Below are 18,837 nucleotides of genomic sequence, written 5' to 3'. Positions count from 1 at the left end.
GTCTTAAAAAACTTTTGATAAAACATGATCTTTCATTAAATTCTACAAGAAAGCTAAACGTCAAATATCAAGAGTTTTAATGATCTTTTGATAAAATAAGGTTTAACAAAAAAATAATAAAAAATAACGAAAAAATAACAAAATTACTATTTATAATTAGATAGTCACTTATTATAATAAAATAGATATACATAGGATGTTGATACCTTGCTCTCTCTCTTATCATGTATGTACTATGTATGCGTATTAATATGCAAGCAAGCAAAAGCTACGACAACATGGTAAAAAAGGTTGTACGTTGTGATGCATGCAGCCCACATGATGCATGATGAAGTCATCCCTTCATAAACTCACCACATACATATTATATATACTTTCAAACTGTAGTACTGTACGCAAGTATATATGCATACATTTGTGCATGGATCTATACGTGGTCTCATGTCTCTCACATAAAAGAGGTGGGAGCTAGTCGAGTTTTACATTTCACACTTTACAGTACTACACTTGTTTTAATTTTAATTTTATTTAATTTTAGGGGTGTAACCGATCCGGTCCGGTCTGGTCCGGTTTTGGACAAAATCTAGAACCGAACCGGTATGTACCGGTTTTTCATTTTTCAAAACCGATTACGCTCCGGCTACCCTCCTAAACCAGTACATCCAGTTTTACCGGTTTCCGGTCCGGTCCGATTTTCTGATTTTTTTAAAATGTAAAAAATATATAATAAATTATTACTTCTTATAATAAAATGTTATTAATAATTTAATATATATATATTACGTTTAAAGCATATGATCAATTAAATTTTCATCTTTAAGATTAAACTTTTATTTTATAAATTATAATAAAATTATCTTATATATAATTATATTAATAACATATGATCAAAAAAATTACAAATGTTCATATTTAAGATTAACATTTTAGGTTATAATTTATAAATTATAATATGAAATTATTTTATATATGATATATAATTATATATTATATATAAAAATTTAATATGTAATTATATATTATATATAAAACTTATATATATAAATATTTTGTATAATATATAAAATTAATTTTTATATATGTATTTTTTTCAACCGGTCCTGTTCGGTCCGGTCCGGTTCTGGAAACTACGGAACTGAAATCAGACCGGTTCCGGCCGGTTTTCATAATATAGGAACCGGTTCCGGACCGGACCGGTTCAAAACCGAATCAACCGGTCCGGTCCGGTTCGGTCCGGTCCGGTTTTCCGGTTTCCCGGTTTAAATTTATACCCCTATTTAATTTCTACAAACTTGTCAAGGAAAAAAAATAAAAAATGTATGGTGTGTGATGTGTGAAATGCTAAGTAAAAAATGAGAAATATAATATTATTTAAAATATCGTAGGACCGACGTATTTCATATGTTTAAACTTCTTTATTTTGATAAAAATTTGAAAGAATCATCATCATCTATGAGGATCATTTGAAGATATGCTCAGGATTCGAAAAATTCTTTATTAGTACTCATTTTCATTACTTAATAATTAATAAGCTTAACTACGTAATGAAAATGATAGGACAGAGAAGTATATCAACTAAAAGATTAATAAAGCAATAACTAAACAATAATTAAAGGCTGCTCTCACCAAATATAAAAAAATAAAAATATTGATGTGTGGAAACTTAGAAAGGATGAAAGTGTCAATTGGCCTATATTTGAAATATCTTAAGATTTTGTAAATAATACTGAAATAGTTTATATTAAAATATTTTTATGAAGAACAAATAAAATGTTAGACTAAAAATATTAAAAAATTAAAAAAAATGTAACCTTTTAATAATATTTTTATTTTAAAATTTGAAAAAATTGTATTAAATTTTGTGTTTGATTTTAAAGTTATAAATATTGTAGTGGTTATATAATGATCATATGAAAAAATTAAAAAATAAAAATATAATTAAAAAATATTTGAGAAGAAGATTATCATAAACTTTAAAATTTTTTTGAGAATTCTTGGTCTCTGACTCGTTACCCAAACGTTCCTTAATGCGCGAGGAGGATTGTAAATATGATTTGGATCTCGATGTTGGTGGGTCCATCTGAGGGTCCTACATGCTCGATTGGTTTGCTTTACCATATCAAAACCACTTTATTTTTTCGCATACTATATTTTGAATTATTAGGAAGAACTATGGAACATGGGCCCACAGGGACCCATGAAATGACCAAGTGCACATAATTGTTACTGAGAAGTATAAAAAAATTTAGGAAATGAGTTATCAAAAGCAGCGACCAGTTTAATTACCAGTTTATCCCTTGTCTTTTCTTGAATGCTTTTTTCTTCTTTTTTTTTTCCTATAAAAATTATAAATTTATGTGACTTAAAAGATTATTCGTTAAACTTATTTTATAATAAAAACAGACTTGCAATCTGATAAAGCATATTAAAGCACGTTCGTTCATATGTGAATTTCTTATCTAAGATTTCTGCTCAAATCAATACTCTTATTAAAAGAAGTGTGGTTGTGGGATTTATATATATATATTTTTATATATGTATTTTTTAATATATAAAAAAAATAAAAATATATAATATTATTAAAAAACACATATTTAATTGTTATGTTAAAAAAATTAAAAATAAGAGCGGGAGCTATCAGCGGTACTAGCCCAACGGAAAGTATATCATTTTCCTTATAACAATAATATTATTCATTATAGACTTTATCATGATTGGGAGTAGAAAGTTTAACAAATAGAAATTAATAAAATCTAATACAGAAAGAATAGAGATATTTTATTTTTAATGTGAGTTAGTGCGTGCATGCGTCAAATTGAAAATGATAAAGAAGAGAAAGGGATAGTTTTCCAATCAGAAATGCTAAAAAACCAGGCCATTTTGAATGGGATTGCACCGATCATGAATACAAATTTCTACAGATCGAACGGTGGAAACCCAGTGAAAGACAACTATATATCACTGCTCTTTTGCCCGTGAAAGTGCCCCGAGAATTTGGAAGACAAGAAGACAGACAGCATGCATGGTGTAAAGGTAGCATGACATGGCTAAAGAGATCAAAAGGTGTTGTTGGGTCTCATCTCATGGCCGCGAGCGCCTGTTCAACCACTGTCTACTCAAATACAGTGGCAGTGCCACCGTGTGTGTGAGTGTATGTGGATCATGCATGGCTAGGTTCAACCCATGTTTGATGGCTCTTAGGTTTTAGTCTTTCACATGCACCATCTTTCTACTGCACCTACCAATCTCTTTCTTTCAATTAATCAAACCCTATAACCTCCTGATTGGTAAAAGTACCATAAACAAATTAACCAAATCTCAATGGAAAAAAATAGTTTAATATATATATGTATATATTGTTTATTATAGCACAAAAAATAATTAATAAACCTTACATCATCGGGAAACTGTGCACTCCACCCTAACTTCATCATTCTCTATAAGATTTTTTTTTTTTTTTGAATAAACTTTGTTATTTTGTTCGTCTTTTTCCAAACACTAAACCTCATCAGTTGGTAATTAGATCCTAAGTGATCACGACCCTATGAGATCACTTGCTTTACCGGAGAGTACTTCGAAAACCAACACCCACTTGGTCATCTAGTAGGGGAGTATAGAGTTAAAAAGCAATGGTGCTCAAGGTTTTGAACCGATACAGATTTTAATATTTATATTTGGAGAAATGCTTTAACCAAGTGAGATTTTACAAAAGTAAATTTATAAATTGATATCGCTTGTTGTAGTACGTTAGATTATAAAATTATTTTTATTGTAAAGTAAATCTAAAGTATCATATAAAATCACATCAACTTGTAAGCTTACTTTTGTAGATTCGTTTTGTACCTATAACACTTCTTTTATATTTGTCTTAACACACTTATTCTCACTTGTAGGCTAAACTCCGACAATACGTAGAATATTTAACTAAATGGGTAAAATGTAAACTCAAAATTCGAACTCAGAACTTTTGTTCTGTAGTACTGATACTATGTGAAATAATTAATTATCACAAAAGTTTAAACTAATGAGAAGATGTTAATATTTATATTTATCTAACACTTTAAACATGATGGAATTATTGAGGAATAATCTTACATTACTTGTAGAGAATGTCTTGGACATGTTTATAAGGAATGAACAATCATCTCTCATTGAACTGGTTTTAAGAAATGAGTTAGACTCATAAATTTCTTCATGATATTAGAGTCTGCCACAGGACGAATGGGGTCCACACTACTTACCATGTGACAAGGACCAGAAAAAAATACTAGCCTGCACGTGAGTGAGAGTGTTGAGGAATAATCCCACATTAATGCCTGTGGATAAAGTCTTGGACATGTTTGTAAGGAATGAACAATTCTATCTTGTTGAATCGATTTTATGAGATGAGGTAGACCATAAATTTCTTCAAGAAGATGGAATATGGTTTACATATTGTTATAACTAACACTATCAAACTTAATTATAATGGAATTTGCCCAAGTACTAGATATGATTTTCACTGTGTCGATGGAGACACTACAAGAAAATTATTTATTTGTGACTAGTTAATTTCAACAAAATGACTATTTACAGTTAAAATGAATCTGTTTTAATCATAAATAATCTTTTCGTCGTAATTAAATAATCACAAAAATCTATTTTTCTTATAGTGAGATCATTCGAATCTCTAGATTGAATTGGGACAAAATTTCTCACAGTGTGAGACAATGATCTAAGTATCCGAGATTCACCTGTTTATTAATTACTTAAACAGCAAATTATCTTTATCTCTTTCTTATCAAAGTCATTGAACTCTTATCGAAATTTAGATTGGAGAGCTTAAAATCAGAAGCCAGAAGACCGGATCTCCTCTAACAAGTGTGCAACAGTGCAAGAAGAAGAAAAGTAAACCAGGCGAAAAAAAATTATTAATAAAAAGGAATGCTGCTGATGCGCCGGCCAGCAGTGATCGCTGTAAGTATCCTAGATAAGTGTCCTGGGTAAAATTCACCTTTTATATTTTTTATTCATATTTATTTAATATTTTTAAATATTATAAAAAACTACTAATACACTAATAATCATTTTCTTAATTAATAAATAAATAAAAATTAAATAAATGAATGATCAAAATTGAGTAAGAGTATTAGCATTGACTTGGCTAAATGCATCTTCAAAATTTAGCCGATATCACACTTTTTTACATTTACTTATTCCATTTAAATTCAATCTCTATATTGAATTAATCATTTACTCTCTATAAAATAATAAAATATTATTAAATTAATAATTTGTTTATTTAATTTATTTGTATAACATTTTATAATTCTAACAATTTTATATTAATAATAATTATATTCTAATTAAATTAATATTAAAAAAATCATATTTTCAATGATCATTTAATACTGATAATAAAAAATTGAGATTAAACTTATCTAAAAGTCTTATTCATTAACTAAATATATAATATTCTATCTAAATATTTACTAATCATATTTTTAATGGAGTGAGAAATTATTATTTTAACTTTTAATAAATCAATTTGATTCTTTAAATTTAATCAATTACTGTAACAGAAATCTAAATTATTTTAAAAATACTCAATTTTGAATTGAAGTTTTTTTAGTACAACTTATTTAAAATTTGGCCAACCTTAGATTTTACCCAAGCGAAAGTTAGTGCTCTAACAAAATTGAGTAATAGTAGCATTATTAAAAAGAGACAATAAGAGCATTAAAAAGGTAGAGAAGAATGACGTGGACTTCTTGTACTTGGTGCCTGCAAGCAACGGCTCAGATCGGCTCTCAGCCTCTTCCCATGCCCTTTATCTTCATGCCCACCTTCCATTATCAACTCCTCTCTTGCTCTCGGAAGCTCACTCCCTTCCTCTCTGTGTTTTGTCTGTGTTTCTCTTTGTGCATAAGAGAGAAAAAGATGTTGCTGGGGAAGCGTCCACGCCCTCCAATAAGAAGAACATCAAGCATGACCGGGATCAACGTGGATCCTAGCGTCTTTGAAGCTCCGGATTCTGATCTTCAAAACCCCGTAAATGATCCTCATGCAACAGCGATTGGAGAAGCGCCGGCGGTGGCTCAGACCATGAACTTCGTTCCGAATGGAGGATACGTCGACCAACGTTTCTTGGCGACGGTGAACTCTCCCAGATCAACCCAGCTTGGAAGCAACTCTGGTACTGCTGATCATTTCATGGAGACTGCCCACTTTCTGCATACGTGTGGCCTCTGTAAAAAACGCCTCGCACCTGGCCGAGACATCTACATGTATAGGTACTGCCCTAATTCTCTCTGTTTCTCTCCGTCTCACGCTCACTCACAGGCAGGCAGGCAAGCACTCGACAAATGATTTTTCCTTTTTCCCTTTAGCAAGCGTTATCGGGGGTTCTCTACAGTTCTGGGTTTGATTTTGGCATTGTTTGTGGTTTCGAAGTTTTTTAAAAGATACCATCTGTGTTGTGGTTCGGATATTGTCAAGGCGTTTCTGTGTTCAGGGTTGTGGTCTTTGTTTCTTTAACAATCCAGCACTCAAAATTCTCTTGGCCCCTTTGTCCAATATTTTCTTCTGATATGTGATACGTGCAAATTAGCAGCTATTGGCGATAATCTTGTGCAGTAGGTTGTGAAAATAAGAATATGAACTCCGGTAAATTGCATTTATTGTATCACACACACACACACACACACACATATTAACTCCATGACCGGAATCTTTATTATATATGTGTATCAGATCCAGAAACCAGCCAAATTGTTATGAACCCAACAATTGTAGTATCACCCGTTGCTAGCTGCTCACGTTTCTCGAATCTTTACAGTTTTGTTTTTCCTTGGAGTCCTCTCTCTCTCTCTCTCTCTCTCTCTCTCTTTCTGATCTCTCTGAGATTGAGTTGTTAGTTTTATGCAAGAGTACTTATATAATTACGGTTCGTGATGGTTGCATTAATTATTTTACTGATGGATTGTCTGGGTGAATAATAATTCCAGGGGGGATACAGCGTTTTGTAGTTTAGAGTGCAGGGAGCAACAGATGAAGCAAGATGAGAGGAAAGAGAACTGAAACGTGGCTTGGCATCAAGGAAAAAAAGCCACCAAGCATCGCCATCCACGGCATCATCCACTGAGGCGTCGAGTAAAAGTGAGACTGTGGCTGCTGCTGCTGCTTAAAAACAAAACAAAAAAAAAAAAAAAAAAAAAAAAAAAAAAAAAAAAAAAAGATATTGGAGAAACTGTGTGAGCTATAAAGTTATGCACAGTGAGACATTATGCAATTAGTTAATGTCTCTCTCTCTCTCTCTCTCTCTCTCTCTCTCCATTTTCCCCTTAATTAGTCATCAAAGCACGCGGTACACGTTAATAATGCAGAGGTAAATCTGTGTAAAAATGTATAAAAGGCTTAAGTATGTATTGTGTGGATGGCAATGGAAATGAGCGAAGCTCTGAATCTGGTCCTTTCAGATCGATGGTATTGACATGAACAAACTATCTTTCTTTGTTCTTGATCCCTTTCCTTCGGACATATATGGTTGATTGTGCATCTATTATGTATGCCGAAGTCTAGGCACCACATCATTCCAGATAATACCCAAGCAATGCTCATCCAATATATACATCTATTAAATGAATTTTTCAAAAATAATCTCACAAACTGACGTGATTTCATATGATCCATTAGATATAATTTATAATAAAAGTAACTTTATAATTTGACGAACCACATCGAGCCACGTCAGTTTGTGGAATTACTTTTGTATAATCCATTTGTGGCTAGAGTATTTCCTTATAGAAAAATACTATTTGTACTTAAGAAAAATTTGCAAAAAATTGACTTCCCCACATATCAATTATTGATATGCTAGAAATTATGAAATTTGAAATTCAAAATTTGAATTTGAAAACAAAACTAAAAAGATGAGTCTTGTAAGTAAAAATGTAAGTAAAAATTAGAAGTATATGTAGCACTACTCCTACCCTATATATATATATATATAACCTTCTACTTTAGAGGGTTATAGACAAAAATGTAATCTTAGAATTATGGAAGTACTAAACTATACAAAGAAACCGGAATGTAATTTTTAATGAGAAAATAATGCAATTATATTAATAATGTAAAAGGTATAATAAAACTAGCAAGACGACACGAAAATCAAATGGTGAAACTTATACGACGATAGAAGACATATATATATATATATATATATATATATATATATAAAGCTAAACTGATCATGAAAATATTAGATTCTCATTCAATAACTTAGAAGAAGCAGGTTTAATAGAAGCTCATAAACTTAGGGAACAATGGGCGTCTTTAGAGAGAACTTCGCATAATCATTTCAAGACTTCAGTACTGTAACATTTTCAACTTTTAACAATTTGCTTGAATCAAATAGACCGATCGATCGAATACTAATGGTACATGGGTGATACAATCCCTAGCTATAAAATCCAATACCAAGCACCCAGCATATATATCTATATATATATATATATATATAATCATCATGCACGAGATCCTTTAATTTCAAACTACCCAAGCTCCATTTTTAATGTCTATAGTCCCTGCACTTTAAAGCTGAGGACACAATCGTGCTTGTAGGCCAAAATACAGATGGATGATCAGGAGATGATCATCAGTTGGTCCCGACAATTTCTTTTGACACTTTGCCTAGCCTTCACAACTCTGGATTAACCTTAGAAACTTGCATGTACGTACTTACAAAATCTAGTGACAACTGCCTTTTGTCTTGGAAAAAAAAAACAAAAAACAAAAAAATTACCAATGACGGTCATGATCTTCAGCTCAACAATATAGTTTTTTTTTTTTCCTCTTTATTTCGGTCTTTGTTCTACAAATTTTCGCATAGTTTTTTTTTTTTCCTCTTTATTTCGGTCTTTGTTCTACAAATTTTCGCTTTCTTAGAGGAATAAAGAAGAGGTGGGGAATCTGTGGCGGAGTCAGCTTGGAATAGACTTGCCATTTAATTCATTTGGAGTTTTTTGTTGATTGATGTGAGATCATGGGGTTGATGTATGAATATGGGACCCTTGAATTGCACATAAAGTTCACATCCTTTATTGTCACACTGGGACCAGCTAGACACTAATTGGTCCTCAGATCTACCTCTATTCATTATTGGGACCCTTTCAATTTGGGATTTAAGGAAACTTTATTGTAGGTAGATTTGTAGTGCCAATCATGCCTTCAAATTAATGCATGTAATAAGGTATTAATGGGATTTTAATTAACTTTATTTTAAGTAATAATTAAATTGAACTTATACTAATTATATCATTGGTTTTTGGGTCCTCATGTAAAATGATATTAATAACATCCATATATGTTTGATGTGGATCATATAGTACTTTATTTCCTGCTGATCAACATTGATTGGATTTTACCTAGCTAACTCGCAGCCATGCAATTAAACTGGAATCCTATGTCAATAATATTATCAGTCTGGGTGTGTTAGCTCCCAGACTGATAAAAAAAATAAAAAAGTCTAGTAACTTATTTATTTGAGAAAAGAAAATACAAGATTAAATAAAAACAAAAAATAAAGATTAAAAAAAATCTAAACTTCAACAAAGTATAAACATTGGTCTGCATCTATATTGGATTATCTATTTATTCTTTATATAATAATAAAATATTATTAATTTAATATTAATGACCTTTTAGTAAAACATGATCATTCATTAAATTTTACAAGGGAGCTATACGTCAAATGGTCAAGGATCTTAAGGACGTTTTGATAAAACAAAATCTTTCATTAAATTCTACAAGGGAGTTACACGTCAAATGATCAAGAATTTTAAGGGTCTTTTGGTAAAACAGAATTTAACAAAAAAAAAAAAAAAGAAAATTTAATGGAAAAAAAAAACAAAACTTACTATTTACAGTTAGATAACCATTTATTATAATAGAGTATATATATATATATTTCGGAAGTAACTTCAGTTTCATGAGAAATTTATAATGCGCGCTTTAACCATTTTTTCTGGTTTTTTAGAAGAGTCCACACATCCTTGCTGTGTATAATATATTCTTGCATACATGTAATTGATATTGAATCTGTCCTCTTCTTCCTCCTTGTAATTTGGACATCTAATGGCAGTACGCGTACTTCAGGCTATAAAAGTAGTGAAGAGAAACATTATATTATGTGCAATCAATTTAGAGATGACATCACTTATTTAGTTTTTTTCCCCAATATTTAATATCCCTGGGCTTACGTTTCAACCATAATCTATATTATAGAAAGAGTCTCTCTTCCTCTCATAATGTTGTTAATGAAATCAACGGTGAATGAAAGCTGGAGTTCAGTAGGCATCATTATCCGAGAGAGTATTGCTATTCATAAGCTACACACACCACATACTATAATTTTTTTATTTTATTTTTTGATTTTATTCTTTTTAAAACAATTAAATTATTCTACTCATCATCCATATAACACACATTTGATAAGAGAAAAAGTTTTTAAAAAAAATCACAAAAAAGGTGGTGTGTGATGTATAAGGCTTTATGAATAGAATTTTTCTTATCCGAGACATTCAAGTTATGCTTCAGAAATTGCAGCGATGGAAAGTTGTTTTTGTTCCTAGAATCTTTGATAATTTAACTCATTGTATAGCTAAGGATGCACTTAAACTCTCTCAGGAGAGCATTATTTTGGAGGGAGTCCCTCCTTGTATCCATCATTTGATGTAATAAGTTGAATAAAGATTATTCTTCTTCTAAAAAAAAAAAAAAAAGAAAGAGTTTCTCTTCATTTATAAAGATGATTGATTTTCCTTTTTTAACAAGTTGAAATATTCGGATTAAGCACTTTTCAAAATTTTATGTGAAATTTGAAGGTTTCAATTGAGAGAGACAGACCCATAAAATTAAGTAGGTTCTACAATATTTACTCATGTTATTGTATAGACTTTTTGGAAAGTGTTAAATGTTCAACAAATGTTGTAGGGTTTACTTCATGTATCTATCTTAGTCACTTGTAAGCTTAAAATTGGAACAAGGATATTGATAGTTTTTTAAAATGGTCTACATATATTCTTGTTGTCAGAGTCCTTTAATGCGGCGTGGTTATGCAACAACACTATCAATGTGGCGTGTAGTCCGATAGTGGTGCCATTAATGTGACGTGGTTTCCAGGCCTTGCTTTATCCTTTGTGAGCCGTAGATGTTCCTATGTTAGTGGATCGAGGGTTCTCTGCATTTCTTGCTACGTTCCCAAGTTCAGAACGTGGCCGAGCGATGTTAGGCTGATCTGTCCTGCCAGTCACTTGACCCCTTTCCCTAGTTGACACCTTACTTCAAGCATGGTCCTGGTGACCCTAAGGCCGGGTGTTGGGCCGAGGCTCAGTGTCCTTTGTAAAGTGGAAAAAATCTCCTTACAACACTCTTCAAATTTTTATGTAAAATTTGAAGGTTTCTATTGAGAGAGACAAATCCATAAAATTAAGTAGGTTCTACAATATTTACTCATGTTATTGTATAGACTTTTTGGAAAATGTTAAATGTTCAATAAATACTGTAGCGTTTACTTCCTATATCTATCTTACTCACTTGTAGCCTTAAAATTGGGACAAGGATATTGATAGTTGTTCAAAATGGTGTACATATATAAACAGCTTTACAAAACTTATATTTTGACCCCCGCAAATGGTGAATTATATACGTTTAGTGGAATAATGATGGTGGCCACTAGACTCTGCTTTGATGAAAGAGACAAAAAGAACAAGATTGCCGGGTATTGTGATAGCAGATCGAACATGAGCTCCATGACCATTTGCATATATAAAGATAATGCCAATATATAGTTAATAATTCAGCTCTACTCATGATGATGCTGCGCTGCAGTGCTAATTTGTTTATTGCTGCTAATTCAGCCTTCAACATCAGTGTTATATGTTTTTTTAGCAACGCTATCTCATATATAGTAACACAAAACAAACATCATAAAGTCATTGCAGTTTATATTTTAAGCCCCAGTAGTGGATTCGCGCTCATACTACTCCATCCATCCCAATAGATTACAGACCACTAACTACTAATACTACACCATTTCTTTCTGCTGTGTTTTTGAAGTACTGCAACCAAATCTTGAACATCAAAGCAAGGAGCTTGCAAGGCTCAGTAGTACTGTTGGGGTTTTGGGGGTCAGCAGGCAGGCAGCACCTCTGCGGTCGAGTGAAGGGTTCACCTTTACACTGATGAATTATTATCTTCCATCCACACAGTATCTTTGGAATTTATTTGTAACAAAATCTCTCTTTAATTATCGAAGAGGGAGGAACTCTCTTCCACATTCTTCTTTTCTATTGAGTTCATGATTTGTTCGATCTCTTTGTATTTCCTTTCTAATTCGGAAGTACTATCTCGATCGATCTACCTTATGCTAACTAAACAAGTACGGCACCATCAGTATCTATTGTCAGTTATTTCTAAGAAATCTGTTACGATTTGAAATAGCGGGAAAAAATTATTTCTACAATAATTTTGATTATTTTGATGATTATTTTGACAAAATTTCTCGCAAAAAAAAAAAAAAAAAGAATTTTTATTGTAGTGACCACTTCATTACCAACAAATAATATACATTAATATTGGTACATCAAAATTAGTAGCGTATAGCGTCACATACCACCCAATTAGTGCATCATGAGTTGCACATACCATTGCAAATCAGTGACTCCAATACCCATATCCACGCCCACATCGACAAGTTCTTTTGTTCTCAAATCTTCAAGATCAGCTCCACTCCCATCATTATATCATACAATCGCATGGGGCACAGTACGTGTCAATATAGACGCGTGCATGCATTCCTCGAGTGTTGCCAATTAAGGATCCTAGTAGATATTTTGTTTAATTTGATTAATGAAAGCATTAAAATAGTTGTTAAAAATGTTCCTTTACTGGCTCAGCTTATTCCCGCCGTCCTTTCAATGCCATTGTTGAATTATTTGAATCCTGGTCTCTTTCAGTGGTCTCTACATGCACCTTGGCAAATGGAACATGATGATTCATTAATTGTCCCTTTTTCTCTCTCTGTCTCTCTCTCTCTACAATGAGACTTTTGTTTGGAATTGGCCAATGGAACATGATTCATTGTCCTTTTTTTTTTTAATTTTTCTCTCCACAATGAGATTTTTGTTTGAATTAAATACCCCTACTCCAGTCCCTTCTCTTACAGCTCTGGCTCTGATTTATTTTAATGTAAAATTGATTAGGAAAAGGAAGGTAAAAAAGAAGGAGACATTTTTTTTTCTCAAGTTAGTGTGTAAAGTAAATTATTCACATCACTTAAATAATAAAATTTGATATATAAGATTTAAATTTTAAAATTTATATTCGAAATCAAATAATACTATATAAGTAGTTTATTAGGTATGTTCCATACACCGGCTTGAAAATAGGATTTAAAAAAAAAAAAAAAAAGAGTAGAAAGCTGCAGCTATGAAAGAGAAAATCTATTTAGAACTTTTTATGCTTTACACATTCAGAACACGGTTGATGTGGAAATGCTAAAAAATGATTTTTTTTTTTTTGAATTTGGTGGATTATTATCTGTTATTTGTTCAACATTGTTCCTTCCTCGGCGGTTCATCTTATATAATATCGTAGTGGGCCATTTCATTGCAGGGCTTTGAGCATCCTGACCCGGACCCAGACCCAGACCCAGATCCTGTCGTGTTGTTTAAGCCTAGCCCTATCCATTATCCAAGCCCGTGAGTATCATGATGTTATCCTTAATTTCATACTAGCCCGATACTATTTGTCCTTCGTGGCACCACCAAATTCAAATTCAATCTTACAAGTCAACATTTGCTTTCAGCCACTTCTAAACAATCATCCACCACTAATATGATTGATGATCATCAGCACCTACACTTACCACTTTGTTTTTTTTTTTTTTTTTAATATCTGAATGATTAAACATCAATGGCAACAAAACATGTTTATTGCACCACTATCTTACCTTATGCATCCGACATAATTTGTACAAATTATTTGAAAAAATAAAAAAAATTAGAATCCACTCGTAAAGCTAACTTTTACCTTGAATTTGCTTTTTTATTATTATTATTATTATTATTAATTGGGGAGGTGGTCGAACCCAATACCTCCAAAATCCATCTTGGGGGCTTGGGTGTTATGCCATCAGGCCATATGTCTTTGGCAAAATTACGAGACTTGTTTCTAACATTACTTCCCAAAATTATTGAAGAATACTTTGGTGTACCTATGCTTTATCCATTATAGTTGTGGATCTACTAAGTCCTTCATATATATATATATATGTTGTGTGTGTGTGTGTGTGTTCATGGCAATGATCCGCAACTTATGTGCCCACAATCACCCCACATATCTGATCCATTGGCTAGGCTACATTGGACCACTCAACTTCTATCCTTTTCCCTGCCGCCCTACTCCCCCATTGAATTCACTTTTTTTAATCATTGATCACTTTCTATCCTTCATTTATCACCGAGAAGAGAGAATTAGCATATGACAGAAAACAGGGCCAAGATAAGATGATAATTAGCATATACACAATATATTCATCTATTTTACAATACAAAAGAGTTGCTTGCTCCAGAATGAGCCAACGCAACTGGGCTACAGATACAACGCCTTCTGCAAAAGGTAAATTTAAACATCGAATTAATGCTACTATGTTACTAACAACCCTCTCACGCCAACATTAACATCACACAGATTTTAAGGGAATATCATTCGTAAACTTTAAGAACCCATCTCCTGTCGATCCCTGCATCCCTGTAATTCACTTGTATTCCAAAATCATGTTGTTCTCGGGAGCCAGCCCGACACAAGCCCTCAGTATGTTCTCAAGCATAGCCCGCTGCTTCGACAGTGCATTCACAACTGGGGTGCCAGGAGGAACCTGTTATCACAAATCCGAAACATCATTTACTGATTAGGTAAATTACTCCATGACAAAGAAGTGTTGATTACATGAGATTGTTAAGACTGTTAAGAGTTACATGATCCATATGATACAAAATATATTACAAATTACCACTTGTCCTTTCAATTAAGTTGATAGTTAGAAACAGCATTGAGTTTACTCGCTGAACAGTCATTCTAATTGTATAATCTCAAACAGGGCTGCTGATTTTCTTGCCAAACAGGGTGCAAGTGGGGTTTCTAAGGAGTTTCTGGCTTTTGCTGATCTTCTAAGAGAGATAAAAAAAGGAGCTTTGTGATTGATATAGATCTGGTTTACCATATCTGAGATGTAAATAGCATATGATGTTTAGTTGGGTGTAGTTGTAAGCTACACTATGGAGATCACTTTTGAAAGGTAGTCACCATTCATGTTGGTGACATGGGTTTTTACACCATGGTTTTAAAAGGATTAATTTCGGGACAGTACTGGCCACAACTTTATTTTGTTCGGTCTTTCCCTCACTTAGATTGTGAACTCATGCAGTAAAAAACCTACAATATTGGAGACAGTATGTAGACTTACAAGAGGAGCCTTGGTGAGGTAACTGAGAATAGTAGCCACAGGGTGGAAGGAGTGAAACTTGCCCTGCAATATAAAACCCCGTAAGTAAATTCTCTGCAATATCATATCTCTGTGCATGCGTGCGTGTAGTAAGGATGCTGATTAATGTTTCATTGACAGACAGACCTCTTTCTCAGCTTTGAGCTGGATACGAGTACTGAGCTCAGCAAGAAGCACCAAATCAAGGATGATGGGAGCAGCCAAAAGGGAGTCCTCGCACGTGTTATGCATCACTATGGTGCTCTTCCCACCCAGGAATATCTCTGAGGTGTACTCATCCATGGCTCTCTTGCTATCCCCCACGTACGGCACATACTGCAACACAAGCCCCAAATTAACCACACCACAAAGTACTTCGAGAACAAAGTATGAAAAGCTACAGAAGAGAGAGAAACTCTATCTGCAAGTGCAAGCCAGTGTTAAGTATACACATTCTGCATTACTGACATGTCAGGATTTGATATCCAAGTGAAATTTTTAAAATTTGGGTATTAATGCAAATCAAGTTTTGCCTTATAAGCGGCATAGATGGTATGTACGCCACATAGAAGGAATCAGTTACCTTGATGACCACAACATGGTCAGGATGCTCGCCAGGCTCATAGAGGATGGCGTTACTGGAAACCATGTCATCAACGACATTGCTCTTGGAGATCTCTTTGGAGCGGAAGGTTTGTGGGGCCGAGAGATTCATCCCGTCATTGTTTCCTAAATGGTTGTAGCTCACTATGGACGTTGGCTGCCACCATAACCACCACAAATAACGGTTCGGATTTAAACAACATAATAATCTGTACAGCTAGCATCCACTAAAAAATATTTATAAAAGCTAACATATTGAAAAGAGATTTGCTGTGTACCTTGATACCAGCCCCAACAAGGAAATCGACCAACACAGATTTCATTTTCGTCTGACCACTCTTGAAGTCATCCCCACCAATCAGACTGTTCCTCTTAATAGCCAAATCAATCAGCCCTGGAAATATCAGAAGCAAAGTTACAATCTTATTTACAATCAGACGCTTTACCATTATTTACTGGATGAGGGAGAACAATAAAAAGACTTAAAAGAATTACCAGGTACAAAAGTGTTCTGAGGGCTTCCGTTGATAAAAGGAATGTTTTCAAGAATACAAGCCAAGGCATATAAGGTGGAAGGAGATATCTCGGCCTCATTCCTGTCCAGAGAAGCCAAAAGGTTTTCGGTGGTGTCGTTTAGACCCACAATCACATTACTGTACCTCTCTGTGTTGGCAGTCCACAGCACAACCACCTTATCCACCTTACTTGCCTCCTTAAACTCCCTAATCAGCACATAATAGTAAGAAGCAACCAATCAACTTTTTACCCAATAAAAAAAAAAAAAGATCAATTCTTTAATGATTAAAACACATAACTACCTAATATCTTTAACGATTTGTTGGACTTGTTCTTTCTTGGTCCCTTTGATCACATTGTTGGCACGGGCACCTTGGTTGGCAGCAATAAAATCAGCGTCGTAGATTCCAGGAAGCGGAACCATGGACTCCATGTAGGGCCTCAATTGCTTCTGCAGATCAATGTCCAGCACCTTGGCCCTAGCCATGGAATCTGCTAAGTTCATGTCACTAATATCCCAACCCCCAAATACAATGTCGTCTGGGTTCACCTGGAATTACAGTACAAAATTACATACTTAATCAAGTGAAATGATGATATCAGGAGTTTATTGTTTGCTGAATACAATCAGAGAAAATCTGGGTACCATAGGGAGCAGGCTCTTGAAAGGAGCATAGATCTCCTCTCCATTAAAAGACCCAACTCGAATTGTTGATGCTTGGGTGAGGGAGCCAAAGTAATTGGCTTGTTGTACTTTGTCCTTGGTTGCCCAGGAGATGCCTCTGCGAATATTCAATACCCACTTCTTTGAAAACAATATTTTAATATATTCTAGTAAAAGTATATCTGAATAAGAAATTGTTTAAGGTCAGAAAAAAACATTAAAAAAATCGTTTGAAGATCACATTTTCATGCCAAGAACACTCGTACCAATAATAGGAATCTGATTTTGTCTGAAAGAGCATGACAATAACTACGTGTAAAATGAAAGAAACTCACTCTCGGTTGGCAATAACACCAGCAGTGAGGGTTGAACCGTTGTTCCCTCCCCATCCCACAAGCATAACCCTAACAAAAGTGAGATAAATTGGGAATGTAAGAAAAGAAATGAACGGAAAACAACATTACAAAAACGACCCAGAAAAAAAAAAATGTTAATGTTGTTCTCTAAACAAAAAAGATTCTGGAAAAAGCAAAAGGTGAGAATTAGGATAACACAGTACCCTAACTTAGGGACATGGGTATCAGTCTTGAATTCATATTTGACAGTCTTAGGCTTGACAATCCAGTGATAGGTGCCATTCCTGTTCTCGTGGACAAGCTCTGTGGTTTCGTAGTTGTACACAGACTGAATCTCATTCTCTGTGTACTTTACATTCGGACTCTCTACCTTGAATTTCTCGATGAACATTTTTGTTCAGATAAAAAGAATGAGGGGACTCAAAATCAACAGTCCGATTTTTTTTTAAAAAAAGGAGGCTTTGAGCAGAGCAAAAAGGGACTTCGAGAAAGAAGAAGGAGAAGAATTGTGTATAACTTTCTCCTCTTCTTCAATCTGTGAATCCTTTGTCTTGTGCTCCTTCATTTTGCTCCCCGATGAAGTGAATATATAGAGCAAAAATAAGACCAATGTGGCGATACGTGGCATAGCTTAAGTGGGCAGCAGGCCACCTTATAGAAGCTTGGCCATGCAAAATAAAAAAAAAAATTCTAAACATAAACTTCTCACTTCAGCGTATTATTTAAAAATATATAATTTTATTTATTTATCTTCATATTTTATGAAATATAAAATATGAAATATCAAGATAAAAAAATAATATTATATATTTTTTAAATAATATAAATAATATGTGAGTGTGAGACTTGTGTCTATCACTTCAAACACGAGTTTCGTTTCATGTCGTTTGCCATTTCACGCAAATGGGAACGCACGTATGAAGCGACACGTGCGGATCTGTGGACCACCTTCACACGTGGTGCAATCGGAGGCGCCATTAGGAAGGGACTCGAAGGGAGAGGGAATGAAGACGGTGACGCGTAAAGGGCCCATCTAAACTCTGGGCTCTCCTCCTAACGCGCTCGGCCGCGTCCTTAAAACACGCCGAAAGCCTGTCGGTCTTAACTCTTAACTTGTTTTATAAGACGACAGTACGTGGCCCTTTTTTTATTTTTTTAATTAATTAATTATGTTT

General features: G+C 33.7%; 2 protein-coding genes across 2 annotated transcripts; one reads left to right on the top strand and one right to left on the bottom strand.

Annotated features, from left to right (window-relative positions):
- The first annotated feature begins 5,816 nt into the window (after positions 1-5,816).
- On the top strand, positions 5,817-7,456 carry LOC121253094 (FCS-Like Zinc finger 6-like). Its single transcript, XM_041152989.1, has 2 exons — positions 5,817-6,272; positions 6,987-7,456. The coding sequence occupies exons 1-2, from the start codon at positions 5,818-5,820 to the stop codon at positions 7,057-7,059; spliced, it is 528 nt and encodes a 175-aa protein (XP_041008923.1). The 5' UTR covers position 5,817; the 3' UTR covers positions 7,060-7,456.
- Positions 7,457-14,542: 7,086 nt separating this feature from the next.
- Positions 14,543-18,231, bottom strand: LOC121252030 (inositol-3-phosphate synthase-like). The gene is made up of 10 exons (XM_041151483.1): positions 17,866-18,231; positions 17,642-17,710; positions 17,289-17,424; positions 16,945-17,192; positions 16,622-16,848; positions 16,405-16,520; positions 16,107-16,283; positions 15,671-15,859; positions 15,506-15,568; positions 14,543-14,917 (listed from the first exon to the last, which is right to left on the bottom strand). The coding sequence occupies exons 1-10, from the start codon at positions 18,051-18,053 to the stop codon at positions 14,798-14,800; spliced, it is 1,533 nt and encodes a 510-aa protein (XP_041007417.1). The 5' UTR covers positions 18,054-18,231; the 3' UTR covers positions 14,543-14,797.
- Positions 18,232-18,837: the final 606 nt, after the last annotated feature.

Source organism: Juglans microcarpa x Juglans regia, chromosome 2S, assembly GCF_004785595.1.
Source record: "Juglans microcarpa x Juglans regia isolate MS1-56 chromosome 2S, Jm3101_v1.0, whole genome shotgun sequence".
In the NCBI taxonomy this organism is placed as follows: domain Eukaryota; kingdom Viridiplantae; phylum Streptophyta; class Magnoliopsida; order Fagales; family Juglandaceae; genus Juglans; species Juglans microcarpa x Juglans regia.
The sequence above is the reverse complement of the archived record's forward strand: the minus strand, read 5'-3'. Positions and strand labels throughout refer to the sequence as shown.